At 55.9% G+C, this 24,445-nt stretch overlaps 2 protein-coding genes across 2 annotated transcripts in view; both read right to left on the bottom strand.

Annotated features, from left to right (window-relative positions):
* LOC122701306 overlaps window positions 1-3,572 on the bottom strand; it is a 28,227-nt gene extending 24,655 nt beyond the window's left edge. The window contains exons 1-4 of the mRNA XM_043914112.1: window positions 3,530-3,572; window positions 3,365-3,396; window positions 2,749-2,806; window positions 1,982-2,020 (exon numbers count right to left, since the gene is read on the bottom strand). Coding sequence (XP_043770047.1) covers window positions 1,982-1,984 — 3 coding nt within the window. The 5' untranslated portion in view covers window positions 1,985-2,020; window positions 2,749-2,806; window positions 3,365-3,396; window positions 3,530-3,572. The remainder of the gene's footprint in view (window positions 1-1,981; window positions 2,021-2,748; window positions 2,807-3,364; window positions 3,397-3,529) is intronic.
* An 8,123-nt stretch (window positions 3,573-11,695) lies between these two features.
* On the bottom strand, window positions 11,696-16,169 carry LOC122701304. The gene is made up of 7 exons (XM_043914110.1): window positions 16,040-16,169; window positions 15,879-15,920; window positions 14,256-14,294; window positions 14,057-14,113; window positions 13,675-13,701; window positions 13,440-13,499; window positions 11,696-12,960 (listed from the first exon to the last, which is right to left on the bottom strand). The coding sequence occupies exons 2-7, from the start codon at window positions 15,891-15,893 to the stop codon at window positions 12,790-12,792; spliced, it is 369 nt and encodes a 122-aa protein (XP_043770045.1). The 5' UTR covers window positions 15,894-15,920; window positions 16,040-16,169; the 3' UTR covers window positions 11,696-12,789.
* Window positions 16,170-24,445: the final 8,276 nt, after the last annotated feature.

Below are 24,445 nucleotides of genomic sequence, written 5' to 3'. Positions count from 1 at the left end.
CCGGCCCTCAGGGGTCCCCCTCACCGAGAATCAGCTCACCGCCCCATCTGACAGGTCTGGAGCGACAGGCAGAGACACTGAGCGGGGCTGACCACGTGGTCCTTGGGGCCTCCTGGCTTCCAAGCCTCTCCCACAGCCCCGGGTCAGCAGAGCAACCGCCTCCCTGACAGCAGGTCAGCCCTGGAGAAGGAAAACCTGGCCTGATGCTGTGGTGTCCTCCCTGCAGGACAGGCGGTGAGGGCAGTTAAAGGACGGGTCAGGGTCAAGGGTGAGCAGGAGGGTAAAGGTCGCTTGAGAAGATGTTTTCCAGGAAGGGGAACGTGCAAGGCCTTCTGGATGAGGTGGGGCTCCTCCAGAACGACCTGGGGCTCCTAGACCTGGATGAGGTTTCCGAAGAGCTGCCCCACAGAGAAGCTGAAACCACTCAGCAATCCCCAGACGGCCTCCACCGCACTGCAGATGGCCTCTAGGATGGCCGCTGCCGTCTCCCGCAGCCAGGTCAGCACATCCCAACACCGCTGCTTCAGACTCTGCAGAAAGCCCAGGAACCGCCGCAGGGCTCTGGCCCAGATGCTCTCTTCCGGATTCTGGACCTCCAGGGAGGCAGAGACCGAGCGTCTCTGGATTCTGCGGCGTACTTCTTGCCTTGCTTCCAGAAGCAAGGCACTGGACTCCTGCTGGGATTCCTGCAGGGATGGGGGGCTGTTCAGGAACCCGCCCCTGGCAAGGCAGACTCTGATCCTGCCCTGACTGAGGCCTCCCAGTCCTTGGGAGACGCTGGGATTCAGAAACCCTCGAAAGGAAACTGCGTGCCTTCCTGCCAACAGCTCCACAGACACAAGGACTTCTCCCAGAGACTGGGCCTGGCCCCTCGGTTCCCTTCGAAGAACAAACCCTGATGCTTGGTTGTACCTGCCTGTAGGTGGTTGGCCTCTGAACCCAGCACCATGCCCACAGGGCTCATCAGGCAGGAAGCTGAGTCCAGGGCTCTGGCCCCCGTGCGCTGAGTGGGGAGGCTGATACCAGCAAGGCTGCACCACCTGAGATTTCAGGGACCCCCTTCACCCCCAACTCCAGGGAGCTCTGTGCACACGTGCCAGCACCAAGGACAAGAGAGGCCAGAGGGGAGGGGAAGGAAGGCGCTGAGACAGTGGCTCCAACTCACTGGAAGGTTCTCTTGAATGTGATCTCCCAGGTATTCCACGATGTCCTCGCTGAGTGCCTCCTGGGGAGAGGAGGTGTGCAGTCTGTACTCCCGCCTCGCTGCTGAGGTCAGGGGTCCCCACTGCCACCCCCCGTGCATCCAGGTGAGTCTGAAGGGAGCCAGGGCCCCAGACCCCATACCCTGGCTGATCAAACTCTGAGGAGTACTCTTAGCAGGGGGCAAGGTCCAAACTCACCTCCATCTCTCCTTGGGCTGCCTCCACCTGTTGAGAAAAAAGCACTCTGTTTAAAACACCCCCACCCTGTCTCACTTTCACCTGAACCCCAAGCCCCAGCTAGTTCTCATCTCTGCCCAGTCACCCCAATAACTAACCCTCAACCCGGGGACCATGCGTCTGGCATGCCTGCCCTGCCCTCGTTGCCCTGGGGTCCGGACACCTCCCTCAGCATCCCTGGGCCTCCGTATCCCTTCCTGTGCACTCACCTGCCACACAGGTGTGCGTTTGTCCAGTGAAAGGACTGGGCGCTGAGCTGTGACCCTCATCATCACCGTGACTGTGACCCCACCCCACCTCCCTCAACCTGGGGAGGGTTCGGGGGTGGGCCACACTGACCTACCTGTGCTTCTTCTGGTTGATTTCTCATCTCAGGACAGAAATAATCCACATGGCTGTGCTGTGAACAGAGAGGGATTTGAGTAAAAGAAGCTCGGTTCTTCTCCCTGCTGGGTCCCAAGTTGGCCAGAATGTTCTCTTCTTCACCCAGCAGAACCCAGGCCTCCCGAGCCCACAGATATACGTGGAGATGAGCTTCTTACCATTTGGGCCCTGAGAGAAGCCACGTCATTTGGGACTCCCTGTGGAGGAAACCATGAATCTCAGGCTTCGGACCTTGTAACCACCGAGACCTGTTTTACACGCACACACACTCACCCAAGGATGCCCCTTGCCCTGGAGTAGGCGGGTCAGCATGGTGCCCAGATGCCCAGCCCTCCGTGGCCCTGGGGGGTCAGTGCGGCTCACAGTGCATGCAGGGCTCCCATCTGCACACCCTGTGTCCGGGGGCCCATCCTGTCATCCCCGCATCACACACGACTGGGCAGGGAAACACCTTGCGGGTCTGGGGGACACTCAGCTGCCCGCATCGTCCTCTCACTGCGCCTGAGCACTCAGCCTGGGTCACCCCTGATGACCACTCTTGGATCCCGGTGTTCCATGGCCCAGAGCCCCTGAGCATCTGGTCACCCTCAGAACTCAGGTGGGGGAGTGGGGCAGAGGGCAGAGGGCTCCCCAAAGGGAAAGAATAGACTCAGCTCAGCGTGGCTTCAGCTCCTGATCCAGGCCCTGAGAGCAATGCCTTCAGTTTCCAGAAAAACACCACACGCCTCTACCCCCGGGTTTCCAGGCTGTAGAAAGGGTCCCCAGGGACGACTGATTCCTCTGACCCGGACACCCTCCATGTGCAGCTCCCTCACCAGAATGTCGACTCTAATTCCTAAAGTGACTCCTCTGTCCATGACTCTGGTTCCTCAGTCCTCTCAGCCCAGAATGGCCCACTAGGACCTCCACAGAGCTGCTGCCATACCTGTCCTCTAGCAGGAACGCCGCCCCAGAGCCAGGACCCGCTGCGTGAGGAACGGGATCTAGGACGGGGGGAGTGTGGGGGAGAATGGGTACATGTGTATGTATGGCTGAGTCCCTTCGCTGACCACCTGAGACTATCACAGCTGTGTTAATCATCTCTATTCCCACACAAAATTAAAAGTTAAAATAGAGAGAGCGAGAGAGAACGAGACAGAGAGAGAGAAATCTTTGTGCACAAACCCTTTTAGAAATGGAGAGACAATAAATAGTTGAAGTCCAGCTGAGAACTTTCCAAAAGAAATAAAGGAGAGGGCTCAGAGCAACAGGCGTCTATATGGTCTGTGTCAGTAACTGTTTGGAATGTCGGGTTAGAGACAGCAGAGCACACCCCTCCGCCCCGGATCGCTGTGAGAGAGGACCCTGTCGGCTGCATGGGTCACAGGCCTTCAAGCCCAAGTCTCCCGGGAAGGTCCCTCACTTCAGCCCAGGGAGGGTGGGACAGAGGGAAGTGCAAGTGGCCCAGTCAGCAGGGGTGGAGGATGGCCTGATGGAAGAGGGGACAGGGGAAATAGGAGACGCCAGGGCCCAACCTTCCCCCGTCTCCTGCCCTCACTCACCCTGGCGTTAGCCATGCTGCTCCAGGGTTCGGCTACTGTAACGCAGTGGGAGGAAGGGTGTGAGGAAAAGTGTTCTGGAGAAGCAGGGTCGCCCACCACCCTGGAGCATGTTCTGCCTGCAGGTCTCCCCTCTTCCCTCAGCCCAGGCGCCCCGCAGCCCCTCACCTGAGACCCTGCGGCAGAGCCCCAGCTAGCAGTCCACTGCTGAGCCGCCCGGACTCAGTGTCCCCCGAGAGTCAGAGACTTCAGGGCAGAGGAGGGAGGGGTGGGGAGGGTGGAACCATCGCAGAGCAGAGAAAGCGGGCTGGGCGGGGGTTTGTGTTTGTGTGTGTTTGACAGAAATAGAACTAGAGCAGGGCCAAGACAGAAGGAAGGCAAGATGGGGTGACGAGAGTTCTGAGGGGCCAGGGTGGGGAGGGTGTGTCCCTTACACTCAGGATCCCTGGTCAGGCCCCTCCTCCCTGAGCTGGGACGGGATCTCTGAGCCCAGCTAGGGCCTCAGCCCCACCCGTCAACCTGAGGGCAGGGAGGGCCGGGGAAAGTCCAGACTTGGGACAGCACGTTGAGGAAGGTTGCGGAGCTCCAGAAAAGGATGTCAACCAGCTGGGAGTTAAGATAAAGGGGAAGGCGACCAGGGCTCTCGAACAGTCTGCACCCCACTCCACATCCAGAGAAGCTTCTGTAGCCGCCCTGCCCTCAGGAAGTCACAGGACCTGCAAGGGCCCTGAGGTGGAGACTCTCCCTGGGGCCCCGGCACCCAGGGCAGGGGCCGGGCCTGTGGGCCTGACACGCAGGATGGAGCCCAGGAGGGTCTGAAGGGAGCCTTACGGACCAACTGACCCCAATGACCAGGGTCTCCTGAGCCCCATGGGGGGCCCTTCAATCCCAAGCTCCAGTTGTGGGGTCTCTCTGGCCCTGGCCATCCCCAAAGGGCCTGACTCTCACAGCCTGGCCCACCTCCCTCTGAGACTACAGCCCCTCACAGCCCAACACAGCCATGGCCTTGCATCTGTCTTAGAGATCCCAGGGCCTCCATAACAAAGAGCCAAGACCCGGGTCTCAGCAACACACGTTTGTTCTCTCCCGGCGGATCCAAGGCTCACTGTGTGTCAGGGTGTGTGTGTCTGTCAGGGTGTGTGTGTCTGTGTGTGTCTGTCTGTCTGTCTGTCGGGGGGTGTGTGTGTGTATGTTGTGGGGGAAAGGCAGCTATTAGAGCCAACTGTGGGCAAGGTCAACGAGTCTCACCCTGGAGTGATTTCTCCTCTCGAGTCTACCCGCGTGTTCAGTACAATATCCTCCAGTGTATTCGCCTGTTTAATTAAAATTGAATAAAACTTAAAATCCCAGATGTTAGATTAATACAGGAAAGCTGTTCCTGTGGAATGTTGGTAACTAATTCACCCTGAAAATGCTAGCAGCTGATAATTGAAACTGAAAAACTAAACCTGCCTACAGGTAAGTTGGGTTGACCGTTGAGGACCCCTAACCACCCATAGGAGCTTCCCTGGTAGCTCAGTTGGTAAAGAATCTGCCTGCAATGCATGAGACCCGGCTTGGATTCCTTGGTTGTGAAGACCCCCTGGAGAAGGGATAGGCTACCCGCTCCAGTATTCTTGGGCTTCCCTGGTGGTGCAGTCGGTGGCTCCCGCCTATACAGGAGACTTGGATTCAGTTCCTGGGTTGGGCAGATCCTCTGGAGAAGGGAATGGCAACCCACTCCAGTATTCTTGCCTGGAGAATCCCCATGAATAGAGGAGCCTGGTGGGCTACAATCATGGGGTTGCCAAGAGTCAGACATGACTGAGCGACTAAGTACGCACAGCGCAGTGGAGCCTAGAAGTGAAATCAAGGTGTCAGCACTTGCTAAACTTTTAGCAACTAAACTTTTGGTTCCTCCAAGAGCCCTGAGGGAAGCATGTGTTCCAGGCTTCTCTCCTAGGCGTGTAGATAGCTGTCTCCATGTCCACCTGGTGCCAACCCTAGACAAGTATCTAATTCCCCATGTTCATAAGGTCACCAGTCATAATGGATTAGGGCCCACCCTGAAGACCTCATTTTAACTTGATTCCCCGAAAAGACCCACCTCCAGGAAAGGTGACATTCCAAGGTACTGGTGGTTTGGACTTCAGCATAGGAATTTGGGGGAAGACAAGTCAACCTCTAATATCCTTGCAGAGGAACCAGGCTCTGTAAGGGGCTCTCAGGGTGGGCCCCAGAGGGACAGACCTACAAAACCCACTCCTCAGGGAAAGTCTCTCTTGGGTTCACCAGACCCCACCCAGCATCCTCTGCCCCTTTGGAGCCCATTCAATTGTCTGAGACCCCCTTTCCACACCCAGGAAGACCAGACCCTTCCCTGAGCCTCCTATGAATTCCAGGGCAGGAGGCAGACAGGGAGCTGATCCTGTTTCAGCTGCAAGTCACATTTCCAGGTCTCATTTCCAGACACCTGGCCCCTAAGATGGGGTGCTCAGCCTCTCCATGCCTTTCTCCAGAGTACAATCATCTGAAGGCATTTTATGTTTCATTGCAGACTGAGCCGTTTTCTTCAGAGTTTTAGTTGACATATAATTCACATACCATACAATTCACCCAGCAAGGTGCCCAGTTCAATGCAGAAACCTATTCAGCCATCACCACAATCAATCTCAGAACACTTTTCATCACCTTGTCAGGCGAGCGTGTGTTTCTCGGTTCTGTCTCATCACAACAAAGATTTGGAGTGACGGACATTAAAGCCCTCGGTGCGGCACAGCTCTTGGGTCTTGGACAGACCGTGTTATAGCTCTTAGATCAGTGTTACAGCTCTATTTTATTTAGAAAATAGCAGGAAAATCCATCCCCGAGGCGTGGTAGCATGCCGACACGAAGAAGTGAAGAGAAGAGAATGGAGCAGCGCACCAGCGCGCGGGAGAGAGAGAGAGAGACCTTTTTTATATGTCTTTTATATGTCTTCTTTTTTTTTACGTCTTGTCCTCTTTTATATGTGTTGTCCTCCCCCCAGGCCTGCCCTATGTAAATTGAGCTAGCCAGGAGTGCTGTTTGTTCTACCTGAGGTCCTCACTCCAGTCCTCGGACCATTTTTGCGGGCTTTTCCCTTCCTTGTCTTTTAGCTACCACCATTCTGGACTCCTGTTTCCTATTCTAACTACCTAACAACCTCAAGCAGCCATTCTGCACCCCTAAGCCATCATCCTTCAGGGCCCACTACCAGGCAACCCCTAAGTCTGCTTTGAACTTTTTGAGGTACCACTGGACTATTGCCCAAGGTCATAAAACCACTTCACATTGCCAGCAACAGTATATCAAAGTTCTAATTTCTTTACATCCTCATCAACATTTACTATCACAACTTTTTAATTCTGGGCATCCTAGTGGGCATGAAGTGGTATCTCACTCTGATTTTTATTTGCAATTCCCCAGAGACGAATGATGTTGAGCATCCTTTCATGTATTTCTTGGAGAAATGTATACTTTGATCCTTAGCACGTTTTTAAACTGGGTTATTTGTCTTTTTATTATAAGTTGTCAGGAGAGTTTTATGTTCTGGATACCAATCCCTTATCAAATATTGCCGAGGTCCAGCCCCGGCAGGACCAGGAATACCCAAGGGATGAGTGGCGTCGGCAAGGAAGAAGACAGACACACACACACAGACGGTTGTGTACAAGAGGTAACTTTTTGTTTATTTTTAGGACAGCTCAGTTTTTATACAATGAACATTACCTCCCCCTTAAGTCACCACATATTACATCAGATATTGTTTTGTGCTCCTGTCAATATTTTTCCTTCCCATGTTTTTCCCCTATACATTCATCTAGAACGTTTCCGATTACAGGGTTTATTCTTAAATGTCTCGGACATAGTCTTCTTGCCTCAATGGCCTAACATTTTCACTCTAACAAAAACAATGTCCTACAAATCTCAGGTATAGTGTAAATTCTTTGGACAATAAAACAATACATGGGAAGGGTCACAGTAACATGTTTGACATTTCTGAGAATAGTACCATGAGAAAAACCTGATATTTTTCTTTACCTGAAACCACAAAATCTCAATTTACAATGATTAACTATTAAACAGCAAAAACACCTCTAAAACAGCAGAACACCTCTATTAATAGTGAGATAATGGCAGTGAAGCTGGTAAATATAAATCTTCTATTGAAATCCTATGTACCCCCTTTCCTAACTCTACAAAAATACCCATGATCTTCCATGTTGTTTAAAGAAAGGGAAACAATGGACAAATAGCAGCAAGGAAATAGCAATAACGAAAACCCTCTCAACCAACGAGCAAGTAAACTGAAGCAGTATATCTACTTCTCAATCTAAATGCCTCTACTCTTTTCTATTCTAGAACATTATAATCTTTTAAGCAAGCAGCCAAACTATGCCTGTGGCCTTTTCTTCTTTAACTTGATGTTTATGGTCGTGTCCTGAGCCAGAGCAATCATGAGCATTTCCAAAAAGGCTTGGACTTTTCCAGGGAGGCCTATTACTATATATTATATTTCCAAAAATTAATATAAAGCCCAACAACAGTGAGACAGAAGGAGCAAAGGGACATACCGGGCCCCCAGGACAACCTCGAGGGGAAGAGCTGCCTTGCAGGTTCCTTTCTCTTCTCGTGACCTTGTCATGGCCTGGGCATGTCCTGGCGGCTCCCGACAGTATATACCATTTGCAAAATTTTTGTCCCCGTTTGGTGGGTTGTCTTTTCATTTTTCTGATGGTGTCTTTTGAAACACAAAAGCTTTTACATTTTTAATCAAACATTACTGTTTGATTCAGTTCAGTCGCTCAGTCATGTCTGATTATTTGCAGCCCCATGGACTGCAGCATGCCAGGCTTCCCTGTCCATCACCAACTCCTAGAGCTGTACTATTCTTTAAGTAACATAATTCAATGCGATGTGGCATTTTTTTTTTTTTTTGCGATGTGGCATTTTTGTGAAGCAGGCTTCATGAACTCTGAGAGGCTGGAGAAGTGTCCACTGTTGCAGTGAAAGGAGCCTCAGATGTCACATGGGACATCCCTCTCTGGGCCCCTCCAACCAACTTTGGTTGCTCTCCCAATTCATTCTCAGCCACCCTGTCCACCATCAATACTGGATTCCAGCCTCTTCTGTAAAACAGTGATCCGCGTCTGTCATGTTCCTGCCACCAAACTTCAGCCTGGCTCCATCACTGCTCCGAGGAAATGAAGGCTTTTCTCTCCTGTTATTTTTATTGTCCTGTTTCAGAGCTGACAAGCTTTGCGAATACAAGTTTCCTCCTCCTCTTACTTAGAAAGGGTCCTGACAGAGGCCCACATGGCTTCTGGGGCCTTTGAATTCCCAGGTCCATGGCTGGTTGAAGACACTTGGGTGTCATCCTCTTTCTGGTCTGGTCGTGACCACGCTGGGTTCCAAGCCCCCTGGGTCACCTCTGTGTAGCACTTGTGGGCCTGCTGAGGCTGTGTGACAGATTCAGAAATGGAGAGTATGACTCCACCCATGCGGGGTGAAACTCTCTCACCCAGGCCATGAGCTGTGCTCTGTAGAAAACAGGAAAAGGTGGGCCCCTGGGTGGAGAACTTGGCAGAGACACAGAAAAGCCACAAGACAAAGAAATGCAACTGCTGGCCCAGCTCCCTTGCACAGGAGGACCACTCCCCTCCCCCACCACTCCAGCTTCTTCAAATGCAGATTTCTGTCCCCAACCCCCACTGTATGTAGATTCAGAGTGAGGACATGAAATCTGCATTTTTAAATTCCCCAGGTTTTTCGCTCTCTCTTTTTGGCAACATCAAGCAACTTGAGGGATCTTAGTTCTGGGACTAGAAATTTCACTCAGGCCATGACAGTGAAAGTGCCTGATTCTAACCAGTGGACCACCAGACAACGCCCTTCATGGGTCATCCTGTGTGGATGTTCCAGAAGCAGATTTGCAGAGGCACTGATTTTTAGTTCCTGAATTCTGTGATGAGTCTGGGGTGCGGGATGGTCAATGAGGTGGCTCCACGCACTCATCACCCAGGAACATTGAGGAAGCAGTGACCCCAGACAGAGAGGAGACCAGTCCACTGTCATCCCACCAGCATGAGCTGATGGGAGCCAAGCAGTTCCCAAGAGGGCGGCAGGGGCTCAGGTGTGGAGGGGGGAAAGGTGTTTCAGGTGCAGGAGGGCGTCCCCCTGAGACTGGGCGGTTCTGGATCCAGTGTGCTGACCGGAGAGAAGGTGCACGAGGCCGACTGTGGAGCATCATCTACGTGTGACCAGTGATGCCGCCCAGGACGTGGGGCCGGGCGACCAGGGGTGGTCTCAGGGCTGATGTGGGGTCCCCAGCAATGTGGGGTGCTTGGGATTTCACAGACGCAGAACAGGGAGACAAACATCACAGAGGGCCTGGAGAGTCAGGCTGGGGTTCAGCATCCCGGGGTGGGCGGTGGGGCCCGTCCCTAAAGACCCAAACAGCTTGGCACGGCTGTTGACAGGAGGGGCCTGGGCTGCCTGGCGCACAGCCGGGGCCTTCAGGAGGGAATGAAGGCCGTCTGGGCGCTGAGCCCTCTGGCCCCTCGATCCTAAGCGAACTGGCTGGTGTCTCCTGCCCTGGCCGGCCCCACAGGGCTTGTCGCTCACAGCCTGGCCAGCCTCCTTGCTGGGGCAACAGCCTCGCACAGCCCAGCACCTCCATGGCCTTCTCGTATGTCTTCCAGGCCCAGGGCCACCATAACAAAGAACCCCAGACCCGTGTATCAACAACAGACATTTCTTCTCTCACAGTGCAGCCTAGAAGTGGAAGTCAAGGTGTCAGCAGGTATGGTTCCCCTGAGAGCCCTGAGGGAAGGCTGTCTTCCAGGCCTCTCCTAGGCTGGTAGATAGGCATCTCCACGTCGACACAGCGTCCTCTCCAGACATGTGTCTCCTAATCCCCCATTTTCATAAGGTCAGCAGTCACAATGGATTAGGGCCCACCCTGAGGACCTCGTTTACCTTGATTCCTTGTAAAGACCACCTCTAGATGACATCCTCCATTCAGAGGACTTCAGGATAGGAATTTGGGGGGCAGCTGGATTTGGAAAGTAGAGGTGTTTCTCGGGCACAGCTGGAAGGGAAAGCTCTGAGCCTGGGGCTGGGAGCTTTAGTCGTTTACGTGTTGGAACACAGGGCTACGGGAGTCGCCACATGTCACAGGTTTAGGTTTACGACTCCTGCAAAACTCCTGGGAAGAACGTTTCTGGGAGAAAGGATAGGTCAGCTACGAGACTGCGGAACTGGGAGAACCTCCAGCATGGATGTCACTGGTGGCCAAGGGTCTGACTGCTAATGAAGGAGATGCAGGAGACCTGGGTTCAATCCCTGGGCTCGGAAGATCCCTTGGAGAAGGAAATGACACGCCACTCCAGTATCCTTGCCTGGGAAATCCCAGGGACAGAGGGACCTGGTGGGCCACATGGGGCTGCAGGGGCGAACACAATTGAGCCACAGCACACAGCATATCAAGGCGTTATCGCTTCCTGAGCCCCACCTATGTGCCAGGCAGTGTGGTGGGGCATTGAGGGGGCCTGGCTTGAAATAGAGGGGCAGGGCTGCCCTGGAAGAAAAACAAGGGCATCCCAGGCAATAGGAGCAGCCTGTGCAGAGACCCCAGGGTAGGGGGGGAGGGGGGAGGAGCTTGGCCGGCAGCCAAGGACTATGGTGCAGGCGTGGTGATGCAGAGCAGTGTCCTGCTGATTAGATGGGGTCTCACAGGTCAGTGAGTGTCAGTTACTCAGCTGTGTCCGACTCTGGGCCACCCCAAGGACTGTAGCCTGCCAGCCTCCTTTTGCCTCTCCCTGAATTCTTTCTGAGCTGAGACATAAAGGACCAGAGTTCCTCGGGTCCCATGAAACACCACCTAGCGCTTTCAAATGGATATCCTATGCTAAATGGAGTACAAAACCTCTTCTTTACAGCAAATAACCACTGAAAACTGCTGTCTCTAATTTGCATGTGCTAGTTAAAAGGTCAAAGAAGTGAGATGACTGACATTTACATAAGTAATATTTCTTTGTTTCAGAATTTTCCATAGGAAGAAAGAAACTTGTGCCCAGAATCCTGGGAAATTAAACCCATTGCATCAAAATCACTCCCTCCTGCACCATGGAGGACTGTTTCCTCCATATTTTTCTTGGATTTTGTTCTGTTACCTCCCCAGTTTATATTGTACATGCACATATCAAATATCATTGGTCAAAAACTGAAACATTTCTTTGAGAGGGGAAATGTTTAGAAAGTGTATTTCATGTAACTTGCATTGAAATGAGAACTGATTTAATCTAAAAACAACAACAAAAAACAAACTCATAGTGATGTTGAAACGGGGAATAAATTTAATGCCAAACCAAAAAACCTTACTACTTATATCAACTGAGTAACATCTCCAGCGTGAGAAGTAGTATATCAGATGTAAGGTCATTATGGAAAAGAAAACATGGGAATAGGCAAGTGGAGGTTGAGCACAGGCTCACTGGAGGACGCAGGGGAAAGTCAGAGACTTGCATACTGATGGGGAGGTGAGGCAAGGACAGGGCCAGGAAGTCAAGGCTGCTCAGGGCCTGGCAGGGGTGGCTCCTTGCAGCGGGGAACTCAGGCCAGAGGGAGGCCGTCCAGCCTCAGGCCTGTCAGAGGGACCCCCTGGATGTGAAGGGGGAAGGGTGTGGCCGGAATGGGGCTCTGCCACAAGGAAGGCCAGACAGGCTGCTGTCCTCCTCAGACAGGAAGGGGCAGGCCCAGGAGACAGGGACAGCCTTCCTCCTGGTCTCTTGCCTGCTGGGGCCTGAGCTGACAGCAAGCTGGGTCCCTTAGGATGCTGAGGGCACCAAGATACTAACATCAGGGTCAGGGTCCACCATGCCTCCTCCTGCTGGACCCATAGCCAGCCCTCAGAGGTCCCCCTCACCGAGAATCAGCTCACCGCCCCATCTGACAGGTCTGGAGCGACAGGCAGAGACACTGAGGGAGGCTGACCCACGGAAGCCACCGTGGTCCTTGGGGCCTCCTGGCTTCCAAGCCTCTCCCACAGCCCCGGGTCAGCAGAGCAACCGCCTCCCTGACAGCAGGTCAGCCCTGGAGAAGGAAAACCTGGCCTGATGCTGTGGTGTCCTCCCTGCAGGACAGGCGGTGAGGGCAGTTAAAGGACGGGTCAGGGTCAAGGGTGAGCAGGAGGGTAAAGGCCGCTTGAGAAGATGGTTTCCAGGAAGGGGAACATGCAAGGCCTTCTGGATGAGGTGGGGCTCCTCCAGAACGACCTGGGGCTCCTAGACCTGGATGAGGTTTCCGAAGAGTTGCCCTGCAGAGAAGCTGAAACCACTCAGCAATCCCCAGACGGCCTCCACCGCACAGCAGATGGCCTCTAGGATGGCCGCCGCCTTCTCCCACAGCCAGGTCAGCACATCCCAACATCATTGCCGCAGACTCTGCAGAAAGCCCAGGAACCGCCGCCGGGCTCTGGCCCAGATGCTCTCTTCCGGATTCTGGACCTCCAGGGAGGCAGAGACCGAGGGTCTCTGGATTCTGCGGCGTACTTCTTGCAGTACTTCCAGAAGCAAGGCACTGGACTCCTGCTGGGATTCCTGCAGGGATGGGGGGCTGTTCAGGAACCCGCCCCTGGCAAGGCAGACTCTGATCCTGCCCTGACTGAGGCCTCCCAGTCCTTGGGAGACGCTGGGATTCAGAAACCCTCGAAAGGAAACTGCGTGCCTTCCTGCCAACAGCTCCACAGACACAAGGACTTCTCCCAGAGACTGGGCCTGGCCCCTCGGTTCCCTTCGAAGAACAAACCCTGATGCTTGGTTGTACCTGCCTGTAGGTGGTTGGCCTCTGAACCCAGCACCATGCCCACAGGGCTCATCAGGCAGGAAGCTGAGTCCAGGGCTCTGGCCCCCGTGCGCTGAGTGGGGAGGCTGATACCAGCAAGGCTGCACCACCTGAGATTTCAGGGACCCCCTTCACCCCCAACTCCAGGGAGCTCTGTGCACACGTGCCAGCACCAAGGACAAGAGAGGCCAGAGGGGAGGGGAAGGAAGGCGCTGAGACAGTGGCTCCAACTCACTGGAAGGTTCTCTTGAATGTGATCTTCCAGGTACTCCACGATGTCCTCGCTGAGTGCCTCCTGGGGAGAGGAAGTGTGCCGTCTGCACTCCCGCCCCGCTGCTGAGGTCAGGGGTCCCCACTGCCGCCCCCCTTGCATCCAGGTGAGTCTGAAGGGGGCCAGGGCCCCAGACCCCATACCCTGGCTGATCCAGCTCTGAGGACACCCCTTAGCAGGGGACAAGGTCCAAACTTACCTCCATCTCGAATAGGGCTGCCTCCATCTGTTGAGAAAAAAGCACTCTGTTTAAAACACCCCCACCCTCTCTCACTTTTACCTGAACCCCAAGCCCCAGCTAGTTCTCATCTCTGCCCAGTCACCCCAATAACTAACCCTCAACCTGGGGACCATGCGTCTGGCATGCCTGCCCTGCCCTCGTTGCCCTGTGGTCCGGACACCTCCCTCAGCATCCCTGGGCCTCCGTATCCCTTCCTGTGAACTCACCTGCCACACAGGTGTGCGTTTGTCCAGTGAAAGGACTGGGCACTGAGCTGTGACCCTCATCATCACCGTGACTGTGACCCCACCCCACCTCCCTCAACCTGGGGAGGGTTCGGGGGTAGGCCACACTGACCCACCTGTGCTTCTTCTGGTTGATTTCCCATCATATCACAGAAATAATCCACACGGCTGTGCTGTGAACAGAGAGGGATTTGAGTAAAAGAAGTTCGGTTCTTCTCCCTGCTGGGTCCCAAGTGGGCCAGAACGCTCTCGGATTCATCCAGCAGAACCCAGGCCTCCCGAGCCCACAGATATACGTGGAGATGAGCTTCTTACCATTCGGACCCTGAGAGAAGCCAGGTTACGTGGGACTCCCTGTGGAGAAAACAGTGAAACTCAGGCTTCTGCCCTTGTAACCACCGAACCTGTTTCACACGCACACACACTCACCCAAGGATGCCCCTTGCCCTGGAGTAGGCGGGTCAGCATGGTGCCCAGATGCCCAGCCCTCCGTGGCCCCGCTGAGAGCTGACCAGGGAGGAACTGGCGCTGTCCTGTCCTGTCTGAGCCGCTGACGGTGACAGCGGCCAGTCTTCCCGACCTCTGAGCCTGCAGACCCCCGGCCCCAGCCCCTTCCCCTCCAGACTCCAGACACTTGATGCGTCATGGAGGTGCCCCACTGACCCCTCAGGAGACTCCACATAACGGCGGGAATCTGGCGTGTCCCCGCTGCCCACTTGGACCTGGGGGTCAGTGCGGCTCAGAGCACGTGCAGGGCTCCCGTCTGCACACCCTGTGTCCGGGGGCCCATCCTGTCAGCCCCGCATCACACGTGACTGGGCAGGGAAACACCTCGCGGGTCCTGGGGACACGCAGCTGCTCGCATCGTCCTCTCACTGGGCCTGAGCACTCAGCCTGGGTCACCCCTGAGGACCACTCCCAGATCCTGGGGTTCCATGGCCCAGAGCCCCTGAGCATCTGGTCACCTTCAGAATTGAGATGAGGGATTGGTACAGAGGGCAGAGGGCACCCCAAAGGGAACAAATAGACTCTGAGCTCAGTGTGGCTTCAGCTGCTGATCTGGGCCCTGAGAGAAATGCTTTCAGTTTCCAGGAACATGTGGTCAGGCCCCGCCACTCAGGGGTTTCCAGGATGTGGAAAGGATCGGGGTGGGGTATCTTCCCTTGTGGTCCAGGGGCCAAGGCTCTCAGGACTCTGTATAGGGGGTTCGGTTGGAACCCTGGCCAGGGAACTAGACCCCACATGTTACAACTAAGATCCCTGAGACAAAAGAAATTCAATAAACATGAACACGCTTTAGAAGGAGCCCCAAGGATGGCTCATTCCTCTGACACCGCAGATGCTCCATGTCTGACTCCCCCAGGAGCATGACGACTCTAATTCCTACATGCAACCTGGTCCATCGTTCCTTCCTCGGTCCCAACAGAGGCCCCCACACTGAGCTGCCCCCCAAACCGACCTCCCAGCAGGAGCCCCAGCCCCACAGCCAGGACCTGCTTCAGAAGGAAAGGGCTCAGAGCAACAGGAAACCAAAGCATGTTTGCCAACGATTACCCAGAATTTCAGGATGGTGACAGCAGAGTGTTCGACCAGGGTCATTGTGAGACTGGGCGCTTTGATGGCACAGGTCCCATGTGTGGACCCTGTGCTTCCCCAGTGGGAAGGAAATGGCAACCCGCTCCAGCATCTCTGCCTGGAGAGTCCCATGGACAGGGGCTACAGTCCCCGGGTTCACAAAGAGTTGGACACCACTGAGTGACTCACACTTTCACTTTCCCCAGCGGCCACCCCAGCAGCCACCCTAGGACCCAGGGAGGGTGGTACAGATCTGCTGTGCGCGGAGCAGTCAGCAGGGCTGGGGCTGAGCGGCTGGGAGCAGGGACAGACTGCAAAAGAGACCCCAGGCCCACTCTCCCCTCATCCCTCATAGTCACTCACCCTAGTGTAGCGCATGGTGGCTTAGGGTCCTCCCTCTGGGACCTGGTGGAGGAAGAGTGGGAGGAAGAGTGCTTCAGAGAAGCAGGCTCGCCCACCCCTTGGACGGTTCTCCACCTGCAGGTCTCCCCCACCCCCACGCCGGGCTCCCCAGAGCCCCTCACCTGAGATCCTGCACCCAGAGCTCTGGCTGAGCACTGCACCGCTGCCCTGAGAGCCAGCAACTTAAGAGCGGCCAGGGAGGGGCGGAGCCCCTCCCAGCACATCCAGCCCTGCTGGGAAAGAGGTTGTGTGTGTTTGAAACAGAAACTGAGACAGAAACTGAAGCAGAAACGGGGGTGGGGGAGACAGAAAGAGGGGAAGACATGGAGGCAGTGGTCTGAGGGGTCGGGGCGGGGAGGACGCGTCCCTTACGCTCGGGGTCCGGGGTCAGGGCCCCCCTCCCTGAGCTGGATCGGGATCCCTGAGCCCAGTTTGGGCCGCGTCCCCCACCATCAGCTCGAGCGAAGGGAGGGATGGGGGAAAGTCCAGACTTGGGACCATAGTTTGAGGAAGCTTCAGGGGGAGCCGATCAGGGCCCTGGATCAGACTGCACCCCACTCCACATCCAGAGAAGCTTCTGTAGCCGCCCTGCCCTCAGGAAGTCACAGGACCTGCAGGGAGCCTGAGCTGGAGACTCTCCGCGGGGCCCCGGCACCCAGGGCAGGGGCCGGGCCTGTGTGCCTGACACACAGGATGTGTCCCCTCAGAAGGGGCTGAAGCGAGCCTTGCTGACCGTCTGGGCCCCGCTCACCAGGGTCTCCTGAGCCCTGCTCGGGCCCCCAGTCCTCAGGCACCATGGCAGGGGTCTCCCTGGCCCTGGCCATCCCCACAGGGCCTGACTCTCACAGCCTGGCCCACCTCCCCTGAGACCACAGCCCCTCACAGCCCAACACAGCCATGGCCTTGCCTCCGTCTTAGAGACCCAGGGCCGCAGCAACAAAGAGCCACAGACCCGGGTCTCAGCCACACACGTTTATTCTCACAGTGGAGCCTAGAAATTGAAATCAAGGCATCAGCAGGTAGTGGTTGCTCTGAGAGCCCTGAGGGAAGCATGTGCTCCAGGCTTCACTCCTAGGCATGTAGATGGCTGTCTCCAGGTCTACATGGCACCCTCCCTAGACAAGTATCTGTCTCCTAATTCCCCATTTTTATTTGGTCACCAGTCATAATAGATTAGGGCCCACCCTAAGGACCTCATTTACCTTGATTCCTTGTAAAGACCACCTCCAGATGACGTGGCATTCAGAGGACCTCAGCATAGGAATTTGGGGGGCAACTGGATTTGGAAAATAGAGGTGTTTCTAGGGCACATCTGGCAGGGAAAGCTCTCAGCCTGCGGCTGGGAGGTTCAGTCGTTTAGGTGTTGGGAGGAAGACAGGGCTACAGGAGTCACCACATGTCACAGGTTTGGGTTTAGGACTCCTGCAAGACTCCTAGGAAGAACGTTTCCGGGAGAAAGGATAGGTCAGCTATGAGCCTGAGGAACTGGGAGAAACCCCAGCATGGGTGGCACAGGTGGTCAAGGGTCAGACTGCTAATGAAGGAGATGCAAGAGTCCTGGGTTCAATCCCTGGGCTCGGAAGATCCCTTGGAGAAGGAAATGACACGCCACTCCAGTATCCTTGCCTGGGAAATCCCTGGGACAGAGGGACCTGGTGGGCCACAGTCCACGGGGCTGCAGAGGGGAACACGATTGAGCCACAGCACACAGCATATCAAGGTGTTATCGCTTCCTGAGCCCTATCCATGTGCCAGGCAGTGTGGTGGGGCATTGAGGGGGCCTGGCTTGAAATAGAGGGGCAGGGCTGCCCTGGAAGAAAAACAACGGCATCCCAGGCAATAGGAGCAGCCTGTGCAGAGACCCTAGGGGGAGAGGAGCTTGGCCAGCAGCCAAGGACTATTGTGCAGGCGTGGTGATGCAGAGCAGCGTCCTGCTGATTAGATGGGGTCTCACAGGTCAGTGAGTGTCAGTTACTCAGCTGTGTCCGACTCTGGGCCACCCCATGGACTGTAGCCTGCCAGCCTCCTTTTGCCTCTCCCTGAATTCTTTCTGAGCTGAGACATAAAGGACCAGAGTTCCTCGGGTCCCATGAAACACCACCTAGCGCTTTCAAATGGATATCCTATGCTAAATGGAGTACAAAACCTCTTCTTTACAGCAAATAACCACTGAAAACTGCTGTCTCTAATTTGCATGTGCTAGTTAAAAGGTCAAAGAAGTGAGATGACTGACATTTATATAAGTAATATTTCATTGTTTCAGAATTTTCCATAGGAAGAAAGAAACTTGTGCCCAGAATCCTGGGAAATTAAACCCATTGCATTAAAATCACTCCCTCCTATACCGTGGAGGACTGTTTCCTCCATATTATTATTGGATTTTGTTCTGTTATCTCCCGAGTTTATATTGTACATGCACATATCCAGTATCATCGGTCTAAAACTGAAACATTTCTTTGGGAGGGGATATGTTTAGAAAATGTATTTCATGTAACTTGCATTGAAATGGAGAAAAGATTTAAGGTGAAAAAAACTACAACAAACAAGCTCATATGGACATTAAATGGGGAATAAATTTAATGTCAAACCAAAAAAACCTTATTACATGGAGCAACATCTCCATCGTGAGAAGTAGTATATCAGATGTAAGGTCATTATGGAAAAGAAAACATGAAAATAGGCAAGTGGAGGTTGAGCACAGGCTCACTGGAGGACGCAGGGGAAAGTCTGAGAGACTCGCATACTGATGGGGAGGTGAGGCAAGGATAGGGCCAGGAAGTCAAGGCTGCTCAGGGCCTGGCAGGGGGCGGCTCCTTGCAGTGGGGATCTCAGGCCAGAGGGAGGCGATCCAGCCTCAGGCCTGTCAGAGGGACCCCCTGGATGTGAAGGGGAAAGGGTGTGGCCGGAATGGGGCTCTGCCACAAGGAAGGCCAGACAGGCTGCTGTCCTCCTCAGACAGGAAGGGGCAGGCCCAGGAGACAGGGACAGCCTTCCTCCTGGTCTCCTGCCTGCTGGGGCCTGAGCTGACAGCAAGCTGGGTCCCTTAGGATGCTGAGGGCACCAAGATACTAACATCAGGGTCAGGGTCCACCATGCCTCCTCCTGCTGGACCCATAGCCAGCCCTCAGAGGTCCCCCTCACCGAGAATCAGCTCACCGCCCCACCTGACAGGTCTGGAGCGACAGGCAGAGACACTGAGGGAGGCTGACCCACGGAAGCCACCGTGGTCCTTGGGGCCTCCTGGCTTCCAAGCCTCTCCCACAGCCCCGGGTCAGCAGAGCAACCGCCTCCCTGACAGCAGGTCAGCCCTGGAGAAGGAAAACCTGGCCTGATGCTGTGGTGTCCTCCCTGCAGGACAGGCAATGAGGGCAGTTAAAGGACGGGTCAGGGTCAAGGGTGAGCAGGAGGGTAAAGGTCTCTTCAGAAGATGGTTTGCAGGAAGGGGAACGAGCAAGGCCTTCTGGATGAGGTGGGGCTCCTCCAGAACGACCTGGGGCTCCTAGACCTGGATGAGGTTTCCGAAGAGCTGCCCCACAGAGGAGCTGAAACCACTCAGCAATCCCCAGACGGCCTCCACCGCACAGCAGATGGCCTCTAGGATGGCCGCCGCCTTCTCCCACAGCCAGGTCAGCACATCCCAACACCATTGCCGCAGACTCTGCAGAAAGCCCAGGAACCGCCGCCAGGCTCTGGCCCAGATGCTCTCTTCCGGATTCTGGACCTCCAGGGAGGCAGAGACCGAGGGTCTCTGGATTCTGTGGCGTACTTCTTGCCGTACTTCCAGAAGCAAGGCACTGGACTCCTGCTGGGATTCCTGCAGGGATGGGGGGCTGTTCAGGAACCCACCTCGGGCAAGGCAGACTCTGATCCTGCCCTGACCGAGGCCTCCCAGTCCTTGGGAGACACAGAGATTCAGAAACCCAGGAAAGGAAACTGCCTGATTTCCAGCCAACAGCTCCGCAGATACAAGGACTCCTCCCAGAGACTGGGCCTGGCCCCTCGGTTCCCTTCGAAGAACAAACCCTGATGCTTGGTTGTACCTGCCTGTAGGTGGTTGGCCTCTGAACCCAGCACCAGGCCCACGGGGCTCATCAGGCAGGAAGCTGAGTCCAGGGCTCTGGCCCCCGTGCGCTGAGTGGGGAGGCCAATGCCAGCAAGGCTGCACCACCTGAGATTTCAGGGACCCCCTTCACCCCCCACTCCAGGGAGCTCTGTGCACACGTGCCAGCACCAAGGACAAGAGAAGCCAGAGGGGACGGGAAGGAAGGCGCTGAGACAGTGGCTCCAACTCACTGGAAGGTTCTCTTGAATGTGACCTTCCAGGTATTCCACGACGTCCTTGATGAGTGCCTCCTGGGGAGAGGAGGTATGCAGTCTGTACTCCCGCCCCGCTGCTGAGGTCAGGGGTCCCTACTGCCGACCCCTGTGCATCCGGGTGAGTCTGAAGGGGGCCAGGGCCCCAGACCCCATACCCTGGCTGATCCAACTCTGAGGACTACCCTTAGCAGGGGGCAAGGGCCAAACTCACCTCCATCTCTCCTTGGGCTGCCTCCACCTGTTGAGATAAAAGCACTCTGTTTAAAACACCCCCACCCTGTCTCACTTTCACCTGAACCCCAAGCCCCAGCTGGTTCTCATCTCTGCCCAGTCACCCCAATACCTAACCCTCAACCCGGGGACCATGCGTCTGGCATTCCTGCCCTGCCCTCGTTGCCCTGTGGTCCGGACACCTCCCTCAGCATCCCTGGGCCTCCGTATCCACTCCCTGTGCACTCACCTGCCACACAGGTGTGCGTTTGTCCAGTGAAAGGACTGGGTGCTGAGCTGTGACCCTCATCATCACCGTGACTGTGACCCCACCCCACCTCCCTCAACCTGGGGAGGGTTCGGGGGTGGGCCACACTGACCCACCTGTGCTTCTTCTGGTTGATTTTCCAGCAAATCACAGAACTGATCCAAATTGGTGTGCTGTGAACACAGAGGGATTTGAGTAAAAGAAGCTCGATTCTTCTCCCTGCTGGATCCCAAGTGGGCAAGGACGTTCTCGGCTTCGCCCAGAAGAACCCAGGCCTCCCGAGCCCCCAGCTATATGTGGAGATGAGCTTCTTACCATTTGTTTCCTGAGAGAAGCCACGTCATTTGGGACTCCCTGTGGAGGAAACAGTGAAACTCAGGCTTCTGACCTTGTAACCACTGAGACCTGTTTTACACGCACACACACTCACCCAAGGATGCCCCTTGCCCTGGAGTAGGCGGGTCAACATGGTGCCCAGATGCCCAGCCCTCCGTGGCCCCGCTGAGACCTCACCAGGGAGGAGCTGGCACTGTCCTGTCCTGTCTGAGCCGCTGACGGTGACAGCGGCCAGTCTTCCCGACCTCTGACCCTGCAGACCCCCGGCCCCAGCCCCTTCCCCTCCATACACTTGATGAATCATGGAGATGCCCCACTGACCCCTCGGGAGACTCCACATAACGGCGGGAATCTGGCATGTCCCCGCTGCCCACTTGGACCTTGGGGGTCAGTCCGGCTCACAGTGCGTGCAGGGCTCCCATCTGCACACCCTGTGTCCGGGGGCCCAACCTGTCAGCCCCGCATCACATGTGACTGGGCAGGGAAACACCTCGCGGGTCCGGGGGACACTCAGCTGCCAGCATCGTCCTCTCACTGCGCCCGAGCACTCGGCCTGGGTCACCCGTGATGACCAATCCCAGATCCCGGTGTTCCATGGCCCAGAGCCCCTGAGCATCTGGTCACCCTCAGAATTGAGACGGGGGATTGGTACAGAGGGCGGAGGGCACCCCAAAGGGAACGAATAGACTCTGAGCTCAGCATGGCTTCAGCTGCTGATCCGGGCCCTGAGAGAAATGCTTTCAGTGTCCAGGAACATGTGGTCAGGCCCCGCCACACGGGGGTTTCCAGGCTATCCTAAGGATCGGGGTGGGGTTGGGGTGTTTTCCCTTGTGGTCCAGTGGCCAAGGCTCCCAGCACTCAGTGTAGGGGGGTTCGTTCCAACCCTGGCCAGGGAACTAGACCCCACACCCTGCAACTAAGATCCCTGAGACAAAAGAAATTCAATAAATACGAATAAGCATTAGAAAGAGGCTGAGGATGGCTGAAAACTCTGACACCGCATACGCTCCATGTCTAACTGCCCCATGGGCATGACGACTCTAATTCCTACACTCACCCTGGTCCATTGCTCCTTCCTCGGTCCCAACAGAGGCCCCCACACTGAGCTGCCCCCAAAACCGACCTCCCAGCAGGAGCCCCAGCCCCACAGCCAGGACGGGCTACAGAAGGAAGTGGCTCAGAACAACAGGAAACTAGCGTGTTTGCCACCAATTATCCAGATATTCAGGATGGTGACAGCAGAGCGTTCGACCAGGAACATTGTGAGACTGGGTGCTTTGCTGGCACAGGTCGCATGTTCTGACCCTCTTCTTCCCCAGTGGGAAGGAAGTGGCAACCCGCTCCAGCATCTCTGCCTGAATCCCACGGACCGGGGAGCCTGGTGGGCTATAGTCCCCGGGTTCGCAAAGAGTCTGAGTGACTCACACTTTCACTTTCCCCAGGGACCACCCCAGCACCCAGGGAGCCTAGGACACATCTGCTGTTCGCAGAGCAGTCAGCAGGGCTGGGGCTGAGCTGCTGGGAGCAGGGACAGACTGCAAATGAGACCCCAGGCCCACTCTCCCCTCATCCCTCGTAGTCACTCACCTTAGCGAAGCACATGGTGGCTTAGGGTCCTCCCTCTGGGACCTGGTGGAGGAAGAGTGGGAGGAACAGTGCTTCAGAGAAGCAGGCTCGCCCACCGCCCTGGACTGTCCTCCACCTGCAGGTCTCCCGCACCCCCACGCCCCACTCCCCAGAGCCCCTCACCTGAGATCCTGCACCCAGAGCTCTGGCTGAGCACTGCCCGCTGTTCCTGAGAGCCAGCGACTTAAAAACTGGCCAGGGAGGGGCGGAGAGGGTGAATCCCTGCTAGGGAGGAGCCAGGGTCAGCTGTGTCTGTTTGAGACAGAAAGTGAGACAGAAACTGAAGCAGAAACGGGGGCGGGGGAGACAGAAGGAGGGGAAGACATGGAGCCAGAGGTCTGAGGGGCCACGGCGGGGAGGGCGTGTCCCTTACACTCGGAGTCCCAGGTCAGGGCCCTCCTCCCTGAGCTGTTTTGGGAGCCCTGAGCCCAATTTGGGCCGCATCCCCCCACCATCAGCTTGAGTGCAGGGAGGGACGGGGCAGTGTCCAGAATTGGGACCATAGTTTGAGGAAGCTTCAGGGGGAGCCGACCAGGGCCCTGGATCAGACTGCACCCCACTCCACATCCAGAGAAGCTTCTGTAGCCGCCCTGCCCTCAGGAAGTCACAGGACCTGCAGGGAGCCTGAGCTGGAGACTCTCCGCGGGGCCCCGGCACCCAGGGCAGGGGCCGGGCCTGTGTGCCTGACACACAGGATGTGTCCCCTCTGAAGGCGCTGAAGCGAGCCTTGCTGACCGTCTGGGCCCCGCTCACCAGGGTCTCCTGAGCCCTGCTCGGGCCCCCAGTCCTCAGGCACCATGGCAGGGGTCTCCCTGGCCCTGGCCATCCCCACAGGGCCTGACTCTCACAGCCTGGCCCACCTCCCCTGAGACCACAGCCCCTCACAGCCCAACACAGCCATGGCCTTGCCTCTGTCTTAGAGACCCAGGGCCGCCATAACAAAGAGCCACAGACCCGGTCTCAGCCACACACATTTATTCTCACAGTGGAGCCTAGAAATTGAAATCAAGGCGTCAGCAACTAGTGGTTGCTCTGAGAGCCCTGAGGGAAGCATGTGTCCCAGGCTTCTCTCCTAGGCGTGCAGACGGCTGTCTCCAGGTCTACATGGCACCCTCCCTAGACAAGTATCTGTCTCCTAATTCCCCATTTTCATCAGGTCACCAGTCATAATGGATTAGGGCCCACCCTAACCACCTCATGCTAACCTGATTCCCTGTAAAGACCACCTCCAGATGCTGGTGGTTAGGACTTCATTGTGTGAATTTAGGACAACACGATTCAGTGTCTCATATTCTTGAAGAGGAACCGCCCTCCTGATGGGCCACCTGTGTGCACCCCATGGGGACAAACCTACGAATCCCACTCCTCAGGGAAAGTCTCTCTTGGGTCCACCAGACCCCAGCCGGCATCCCCTGCCCCTTAGGAGCCCGTTCAGTTGTCTGAACCTCCCTTCCCACACCCAGGAGGTCCAGATCCTTCCCTGAGCCAGCTCAGAACTCCAGGGTAGGAGGGAGACCACAGAGCCGCTCTTGCTTCAGCTGCAGGCTTCCCTGGTGGCTCAGAGGGTAGAGGATCCACCTACAATGAGGGAGATCTGGGTTCGATCCCTGGGTCGGGAATATCCCCCTGGAGAAAGAAACCCACTCCAGGATCTTGGCCCGGAGAATCCCACGGACTGCATCGTCCATGGATGGGGTCACAGAGTCAGACACGGCGGAGCGGTTTTCACTTGCTTCAGCTGCACACCTCATTTCCAGGTCTTACCTCCGGT

The sequence above is a fragment of the Cervus elaphus genome, chromosome 10, assembly GCF_910594005.1.
Source record: "Cervus elaphus chromosome 10, mCerEla1.1, whole genome shotgun sequence".
Taxonomy (NCBI): domain Eukaryota; kingdom Metazoa; phylum Chordata; class Mammalia; order Artiodactyla; family Cervidae; genus Cervus; species Cervus elaphus.
Note: the sequence above shows the minus strand (reverse complement) of the source record. Positions and strands in the feature narration are given on the sequence as shown.

What these genes read in the sequence shown, in the direction of transcription:
- LOC122701304 (XM_043914110.1), bottom strand. An exon ending in CTTCTCTCAGGGTCCGAATG is followed by an intron (nt 14,114 to 14,255) that starts GTAAGAAGCTCA and finishes CTCTGTTCACAG; the next exon opens with CACAGCCGTGTGGATTATTT. An exon ending in ATCAACCAGAAGAAGCACAG is followed by an intron (nt 13,702 to 14,056) that starts GTGGGTCAGTGT and finishes TTTTCTCAACAG; the next exon opens with ATGGAGGCAGCCCTATTCGA.